This window comes from Carlito syrichta, unplaced genomic scaffold (genome assembly GCF_000164805.1).
Source record: "Carlito syrichta isolate Samal-C Ts95f unplaced genomic scaffold, Tarsius_syrichta-2.0.1 Scaffold304652, whole genome shotgun sequence".
Classification (NCBI taxonomy): Eukaryota; Metazoa; Chordata; class Mammalia; order Primates; family Tarsiidae; genus Carlito; species Carlito syrichta.
The window spans coordinates 264,194-272,963 of record NW_007248748.1 but is presented as its reverse complement, the minus strand read 5'-3'; the positions used below and the strand labels follow the sequence as shown (position 1 = coordinate 272,963).

General features: G+C 50.8%; 1 protein-coding gene across 1 annotated transcript; it reads left to right on the top strand.

Annotated features, from left to right (window-relative positions):
- Nucleotides 1-37: 37 nt before the first annotated feature.
- On the top strand, nucleotides 38-5,471 carry LOC103262902 (neurocan core protein-like). Its single transcript, XM_008060570.1, has 4 exons — nucleotides 38-117; nucleotides 2,665-2,809; nucleotides 3,574-3,756; nucleotides 4,279-5,471. The coding sequence occupies exons 2-4, from the start codon at nucleotides 2,731-2,733 to the stop codon at nucleotides 4,422-4,424; spliced, it is 408 nt and encodes a 135-aa protein (XP_008058761.1). The 5' UTR covers nucleotides 38-117; nucleotides 2,665-2,730; the 3' UTR covers nucleotides 4,425-5,471.
- The last annotated feature ends 3,299 nt before the right edge of the window (nucleotides 5,472-8,770 follow it).

Genomic DNA, 8,770 nt, shown 5'->3' with positions numbered 1-8,770 from the left:
CGGCGCCCCAGGCCTCACGGTCCCCTCCCCGCAGGCTTCGGGCAGGAGAACACCTGGATCGGTCTGAATGACAGGATCGTGGAGAGGGACTTCCAGTGGACGGACAACACGGGGCTGGTGAGTAGCAGCGCGGGCCGGGGCTGCCGGGTCGCCAGCGCTGCCTCGGGCCTCAGTTGACCCTCGTGCACAGGAAGCGCAGGGGCCGCCTGAGGTCCCCAGCGGCTCCGGGCCGCCGCAGTTAGCAAAGGAGCTTTTCACTGCTGACGTCCGGCCTGCAGGCCCTCCCTCCCAAACCCGGGCCTGCAGCCTGAGGCCTCCTCGTGCCCCTCGGCCTGGGCCCCCAGAGTCTGCCAGCCGGGCCTCTCTCGCCCGCGCCCTGGCCGGGGGCACTTTCGTGTTCTGACTGAGTCGAGAGTCAGAACATAAAACTGATGTTTTAGCCGGGCTCGGTGGCTCAGCCTGTCATCCCGCGCCTTTGGGAGGCCGAGGTGAGTGGATGGCCTGAGCCCGCGGGTTCGAGACCCGCCGGGCAACTCGGCGAGCCCTCATCTCCGCAATAAGTCAAAAATGAGCCGGGCGTGGTTAGCGCGCGCCTGTAGTTCCGGCTACTCGGAAGGCTGAGGCGGAAGGATCGCCGGAGCCCAGCGGGTCGAGGCTGCGGGGGCCGGGAGCGGCCGCTGCCCTCCAGTCTGGGCGACCGAGTGCGACTCCAACTCAAAAACAAAAAAACTAATGATTTTAAAGGGGCATTTAGTGCAGTCATAATGTTGTACAACCACCACCTCTGGCTAGTTCTGAACGCTTCCATCATCCTAAAAGCACTTGAAGACGTTTTACAAATCATACATCCGCCGGGCACAGTGGCTCAAGCCTGCAGCCCCAGCACTTTGGGAGGCCAAGGCAGGAGGATCACTTGAGCCCAGGAGTTTGAGGCCAGCCTGGCAACACAGTGAGACCTCCACTCTACCAAAAATTAGCCGGGCGTGGTGGCACACGCCTGGAGTCTCAGCTACTCGGGAGGCCGAGGCGGGAGGATCACCGGAACCCAGGAGTTGGAGGCCGCAGTGAGTGGTGACCATCCCACTGGCCCCAGCCTGGGAGAAAGGGCAAGATCCAGACTCAGACAAACCTCGGTGGAAGAAGCCAGACACAAAGGGCGACCTTTCGTGTGATTCCACGTACATGGAGCTTCCAGAGTGGGCCAGTGTATAGAGAGAGAGAGTGGACGCGCGTTTGCCAGGGCCTGGGGCGGGGAGAAGTGGGAGTTGCTAGCACTTAACAGGCACAGAGTTTAGGTTTGTTGTGATGGAAAATTCTGGAAGTAGTGGTGGTCATTATACAACATCGTGAATGTAACTGTCACCAGTAAACTGTACACTTTTAAATGGTTGCTGGTCGCAGTAGCTCACGCCTGTCATCCCAGCACTTTGGGAGGCGGAGCTGAGAGGATGGCCTGAGCCCATGGGTTCGAGACCCACCTGGACAACTTGGCGAGACCTCATCTCTACAATAAATCAAAAAATTAGCTGGGCGTGGTGGCGCGTGCCTGTGGTTCCGGCTACTCGGAAGGCTGAGGCGGAAGGATCACCTGAGCCCAGCAGGTCGAGGCTGCGGTGGCCGGGAGTGTCCCCCTGCACTCCGGCCTGGGAGACAGAGGGAGACCCGACTTAAAAAATGGCACCTTTTGTGCTGTGTATATTTTGCCACGATTTAAAGAGTCTGCGTCCTCTTCCACCACGAGATCTGGCCCTGACCGCTCTGCCACCCTCAGCTCCACCAAGCAGCCCCAGATCCCCCAGCCTCCAGTCTTTGAGCCTCCTCAAACAGAGCAAGCTCAAAGCCTCGGAACCTCTTCCCTCACTGTTCCCTTTGCTTGGGACTCTGTTCCCTCTGTCAACCCTTCGTAGTCTTAATTCTTCAGCTCTGATGTTGCCTCCTCAGGGAAGTTGGGAGTTCCAGACCAGCCTGGGCAACATAGCAAGACCCCACCTCTTAACATAATTAGCTGGGCATGATGGTGCCCTGACTTATAGGGTGAGATCCCTTGCCTTTTATTCAACTATTTACCTAACAGTAACCCCACTATCTAGTGGAGGCCAGGACCAGGGTTCATGCCAGTAATACCAGCACTCTGGGGATTGCCTGAGGCCAGGAGCTCAAAACCACCCTGGCCAACATAACCAGACCCCATCTATAAGACAAAAAATAAAACAACTAAAAATTAGCTGGATGTGGTAGTGCGTGCCTATAGTCCCAACTACTTAGGAGGCTGAGGTGGGAGAATCTCTTGAGCCCAGGAAGTCAAGGCTGCAGTGAGCCATGATCATACAACTGGACTCCAGCCTGGCCAGCAGAGTGAGAGAGACCCTGTCTGTAACGATAACAATGAAACAGATAGTAGGGGCTGGGGCGGCGACAGTGAGAGACAGGAATCAAATAGACCAGGGAGGAGGACACTGCAGCCCTCCAGCCAGAGGAGGGAGGCTTGGATCACAGCAGCAGCCACCACCAGCATAGGCAGGGCAGCGTCCATTGTAGATAGGGGAACACTGAGTCCCCATGAGTTTGCAGGGTCAAGCCAGTGGGATTCCCGTAGCAGGCAGTGCTAGAACCCGGCCTGGGACGGAGGCCCCCTCAACAACTCCCTGTGCCCCATTCTTGCAGCAATACGAGAACTGGAGGGAGAACCAGCCAGACAATTTCTTCGCGGGTGGTGAGGACTGTGTGGTGATGGTGGCACATGAGAGTGGGCGCTGGAATGACGTTCCCTGCAACTACAACCTCCCCTATGTCTGCAAGAAGGGCACAGGTATCCTGCACCTCCACCCTCCCCTTCCTTCTGGTCACTTATGCTATTGGCTCATCCGTTTATTTCAGCAGGCAAATGTCAGCCCAGCCAGTTTCCACTCCCCATCACTGTGTGGGAGTGCTTGTTTCCCACCCTTGCCAGCTCTGTGCATTCTCACACTTTTTGTTCTTTGTGTAAGTGGGTGCAAAATAGCATCTCATAGTTATCTTAGTTTGTGCATCTTTGAAAATGAGAAGAACCAACTATTTACATGTTGACAGGCTATTTGTAGGCACTTATTTTCCTTTGACCTGACAGTTCATCTCCTTTGCCCCATGTTTTATCTGGTTGTTGATGTTATTGATTTCTGAGAGCTCTTTACGTATGAAAGCATCATTTGAATACAGTCTCACATTCACCTTTCTCTTATACTTTGGTTCATTCTTGCTTCCATTTATTTGCCAGTTTCCATGTCCTTTTTTCCTTCATTTGCTCAGATAATTATTCTTGTCTCTTACCTTCTTCATTCCCATAGTGCCCTATGTTTGGCATAAGAATTAGTGAGTGGAGCATGTCTAGGAGCTTCCTGCCTCCAAGGACCTTCTGGTTTGGTTGGAGGAGACAGAGAAAGACACAGTCACTTCGAGCTCTGCAAGATCAGAGCTGGGCAGAGGCCGGGACCTGCCGACCTCCTCAGAGGGTTACCATTCCAACAAGACATGAGACCATTTTAGCCCCAGAGGAGCCCTGGCCACCTCCCTGACTGGAGACTCCTCTGTCCCTAGTGCTGTGTGGTCCCCCTCCAGCCGTGGAGAATGCCTCACTTGTGGGTGCCCGCAAGGCCAAGTACAATGTTCATGCCACTGTCCGCTACCAGTGTGAGGAAGGATTTACTCAGCACCACGTGGCCACTGTCCGGTGCCGGAGCAATGGCAAATGGGACAGACCCCAGATTGTCTGCACCAAACGTAAGTGGCCTTGCCCAGAGACCCTAACATAAGATTCCAGCTGTTTGTACTTGCCAATTAAAATGTCCTATTACAGGCTAGCCTTTGGGAGGTCCAGGCAGTAGGATAGCTTGAGCCAAGGAGTTCCAGACCAACCTGGGCAACGTAGCAAGACCGCTCACTACAAAAAAAAATTAATTTAGCCAAGCATGGTGGCACAAGCCCATAGTCCTAGCTACTCAGGAGGCTGAGGAGGGAGGTTCGCCTAAGCCCAGGAAGTCGAGGCTGTGGTGAGCCATGATCGTGTCACTGCACTTCAGCCTGGGGAACGAAAGAAAAACCCAAAACCATCCTGTTCGGGCACACACTGATGTGGCTTAATGTTTACCTGATAGAACAGCCTTGCAGATACATGAGAACTTACCAACTCACCCGGAATTTCCTTCAGTTTTTTTCCCTCCACCCCCAAGGTTGCCGCCTGCATCAGGCCATGCCCCCTCGCCACTTTCTACCCCTCCCCTGTCCCCTTTCGCTTCCTTGCAGCCAGACGGTCACATCGGATGCGACGACACCATCGCCACCACCAACACCACCACCAGCATCACCACCACAAGTCGCACAAGGAGCGCAGAAAACACAAGAAACACCCCACGGAGGACTGGGAGAAGGACGAAGGGAATTTCTGCTGAAGAACCAGGCAAAAGAAAGCACAGCCCCCTTCCCGCACCTCCTCTGGAGCCTTCACCTGGGAAGACGGAGCCCAGAGAGAAACGAGAAGGCCCAGAAGCCCCCAAACCCCCAGCTACCCCCCCCCCCCGGGCTCCTTTGTAAAAAAGCCCCTCTCTCCTCTTTCTTACATTCACAAGGTCCTCTTGGCAGGTGTAGTCATGTGTCTGAAAAGTCCATTCTTGTCAGGGTGAGCTCTGGGAGCGTCTCCCAGCTGAGGGAAGCACAAAATCAGCAAAGATTCTTCTTTGCACTGATCTAGTCTTGTTTGTCAGGCTGATAGAAATGAGGCTTTGAGGAGAGTGAAAGAGCGTATGTTTGGATTTACACTTAAGGAATTACTCTTCATACTAGAGATTCAGGTTTAGTCAGTATCAGTTGTCCTAAATCCAGGATAAAGCCTTTAGTTGCAGTCATTGGCTTTGGGAGAAGGCTAAACAGAAGCACACAGCTTGAGCTTGGCCTCGGCTCTTCCTGCCCCCTGGATTTCAGCCCAAGTTCAGCCTCTGGCTTTGGTGGGTACACATAGGGTGGAACTTCCATGTACTGTAGGAATGTTTCTAGAATAACCTCCCTCTGTGCCCTCAGAGTTAGGGGTGAGAATAGGCAGAGCCATATGTAGGTGACAGAGGGAAACTATATTGCTAACCCTCTCAGGTCTAGTCCAGCACTGAGATTTGGGATTTCTGCACGTGTGATGAATCTTTCTCACACACGAATGAGGATTTTTATAGGGCTAGATGAGCCTGGATTGATTCCCCCACCATCTCTCAGGGAGACAAAGAACCTCCTTCCTGGACCAAGGAGGTGCCAAGTTTTCTAGCCCAGTGCCCACACCCATCCCTCAAACAGACATTGGGAGTACCCCTGCCCTGGGTTCCACCCTTGCCCCCCCCACACCTGTCTCCAGCCATTGCCTGGTGGACTAGAAATACTTAAAACTTGAATTAATGACACCTACCTGCTGTCATATGGTACACAGATGAGCAGTGGTAAAATGTAAACACGTTTTTCTCTTGTAGTTTTTAATTTTTTTAAGGGGGCAAGAACTCACCTTGCCTTCCTCCCCCAAACCTGCAACCTATAAAAATCCTTTCCAAACTAGAGAGCAGGATCCAACTCCCTGATCTCTGGCAGGAAGAATCTACTTTTCCTCAGTGTCTGTTATCCACTCTCAATCACTCCAGTCTGGGTAAAATTTGTCAATTAGTGTTAAAAACCACACTGGAGAATGGCCCTTGCAGAAAAGAAAGATAAGCAAATACATGGTTCACCAAGGGTTCAGTAAAAAAGAAATGTGTTAACTGAGCCTATATCCCTCCTGGGAAGTAATAACCACAGTTGACAACTATGGAGTGGGTACCATGCTAAGGACTTACACACACCCTTGTATCTTCTGAACAGCCCAGTGACATAGAAGTCATTATTTTAGCCAGGCACAGTGGCTCACACCTGTCATTCCAGCACTTTGGGAGGTGGAGGTGAGAGGATGCCTGAGTCGAGGGGTTTAAGACCAGCCTGGGCAACTTGGTGAGACCTCGTCACTACAATAAATCCAAAAAAAATGAGCTGAGCATGGTGGTGTGCACCTGTAGTTCCAGCTACTTGGAAGGCTGAGGTGGAAGGATCGCCTGAGCCCAGCAGGTTGAGGCTGTGATGGCCATGAACATGCCACTGCACTCTAGCCTGGGTGACAGAGTGAGACTCCAACTCAGAAAAAGAAAGAAAAATTATTTTAACCGGGTGCAATGGCTCACATCTATAATCCCAGCACTTTCGAAGGCCGAGGTGGGAGGATTGCTGAGCCTGGGGATTTGAGGCCAGCGTGTGCAACATAGCGAGACCCTGTCTCTACACAAAAATTTTAAAATTAGGGCAACCCCCTCGGGTCCCCTCCCACTGTGGGAGCTTTTCTGTCCTCTCAATAAATCCTGCTTTTAAAAAAATTAGCCACATGTGGTGGTGTGCACCTGTCCCAGCTACCCTGGAGGTTGAGGTGGAAGGATTGCCTCAGCCCGGGAGGTCGATTCTGAGGTGAGCCATGATTGTGCCACCACACTCCAGCCTAGGTGACACAGTGAAACTCTCAACTCAAAAAGCAAGGAGAGATTATTATTTGCCCATTTTCCACATGATGAAACTGAGGCTCTGATATAGGAGAAAGGCACTAACTTGAAGTCATAGCTAAGATAGAGGTAAAGATTTGGTCCTCCATCTGTTGATCTGACTCAAAATACTGCTCTGGACTTCAAGGGAAGAGAGAAACATAATTGTTTCTCTTCTCTCTCTCTCAGTCTCTCTCTCTCTCACACACACACACACACACGGAGGCAGATTTAGGAAATGATTGAGAAGTGTAAACTGAAACCTTATCCATGTCTTCAATATTTCCTATATAGACGTTATCCACCCTGTTGTTTTTGTCTAGAAAGTCCAGAGATACAGGTTTGTCTTACTTTGATAACTCTTCTTAGTTTGAAATAACAATAATAATAGCATATTCAATCATCTATGTCACAAAAATTTTTCTTTGGGGGGTTGGAGATGCAACTTTTTTTGAAGAGGGTCTTGATTTATGCTCCCTGCCCTCAGATGCCTCAGACCTTTGCCCTGCCCCCACCCCAGCTCCAAGGTGGAAGGGGCTCTGGTCTTTTCTAAAGTGTGCAGTTTGTCTTCTGGTCTTTCCATTGGGGATGTGAGTGTGTGTCTGCGTGGGAGTGTGTGCGTGAACAGCTTTGGGTTCTGCTGGTTTTGCTGTTAGCTGCAGTGTTCTGTGGGTCTGTGGTATCTGACACTGTGGACATTAATGTACTTCTTGGACATTTTAATAAAATTTTTTAACAGTTCAACCTGCCTGTCACCTCCTGACATCTTCATTCATTCCTCCACCCAGAAAGAAGTTCCTGAGTGGCTATTATGAGCCATATACTGTGCTGTGTGCTGTAGAGATGGTAGTGAATAGGGAAGACGTGGTCTCTGAGGGGTGGTCAGAGACGGCTTCCCAGAGGAGGTGGATAAAGTCAGGCAGAAGTAGCCTGAGGAAGAGAGTTTCAGGCAGAAGGAAGAGGAAAGGTAAAAATCCTCTTGCAGAAAGGAGCATGACTCACTTGAGAAACAATGAGTTCATAGTGGCTGCAGCACAGTGGCAGAGGCAGAGTGGACAGAGATTAGGTCACAGAAGCAGGGAATAGACCACCAGGGGCCATGTAGGCTACAGCGAGGAGTTCGGGCTTTACTATAAAAGAAATAATGACCAAAAATAATAATAATAAGCAAGGCCAAAAGACAAATGTCAACCTTGGAAACACTTTTTCAAATCGGACATAAAGGACTTGTTGCCTTAATATATAAAGAGCTCCTACAATTCAGTAAGAAAAAGACTAATCCAAAAGCCAGGCAAGTGAAAGATATAAACAAAAAGTTCACAGAAAAGGAAATGCCAGCTCTCAAATTATAATATAGGCTCAAGAAACAAATACACATTTTTTTTTTTTTTTGAGTTGGACTCTCACCCTGTCACCCAGACTGGAGTGCAGTGGCCGCTCCTGGCCACCGCAGCCTCGACCTGCTGGGCTCCAGCAATCCTTCCGCCTCAGCCTTCCGAGTAGCTGGAATTACAGGTGTGCGCTACCACGCCCGGCTAATTTTTTGATTTATTGTAGAGATGAGGTCTCGCCTGCCCAGGCGGGTCTCGAACCCATGGGCTCAGACAATCCACTCACTCAGCCTCCCAAAGACGTGGGATTACAGGCTGAGCCACCGAGCCTGGCCACAAATACACATTTTGCAAGAACACCTACATACCCAAAGAAGGGCATAGATCAGTGATGACAATGTGCCTGAACTGAGGATGACTTATGATTTGCTCAGCCACCTGTACCTAAGGTCACAGTTGAGGGGGGTGGTGGGGGTTCGGTTTCACGAATAGAATCATAAATGACAACCACACTGGGATACCACTTTTCACCTATCAGATTGACAAAGGTAGAAAGTGACAACATACAATGCTGGTGAGGAGGTACAGAATAGGTAAGTATATCCGTTACTGGGGGAGGATAAATCGGCCCACCTCTGGAGAGGTGGAAATCACTACAAAAATGACAAGTTTACCCCTTGGCCCCAAACATCTTCTGATATTGTCCTCCAGTGACACTTGCATTTGTGTGTGATGTTGTGGGTACTAACTGCTCAAAATACGGGAAACACTCTAAACGTCTGCCATCAGGGAACTGTCTACAAAATTATGGCGCACCAGGCTGGGAATGGTGGTTCATGCCTGTAATTCCAGTGTTTTTGGAGGCTAAGGTGG

Coding starts and splice junctions, on each gene's coding strand:
- LOC103262902 (XM_008060570.1), top strand. CDS start 2,731: ATGGTGGCACATGAGAGTGGGCGCTGGAATGACGTTCCCTGCAACTAC. Junction 2,810..3,573: donor TGTCTGCAAGAAGGGCACAG/GTATCCTGCACC, acceptor CTCTGTCCCTAG/TGCTGTGTGGTCCCCCTCCA. Junction 3,757..4,278: donor CCAGATTGTCTGCACCAAAC/GTAAGTGGCCTT, acceptor GCTTCCTTGCAG/CCAGACGGTCACATCGGATG.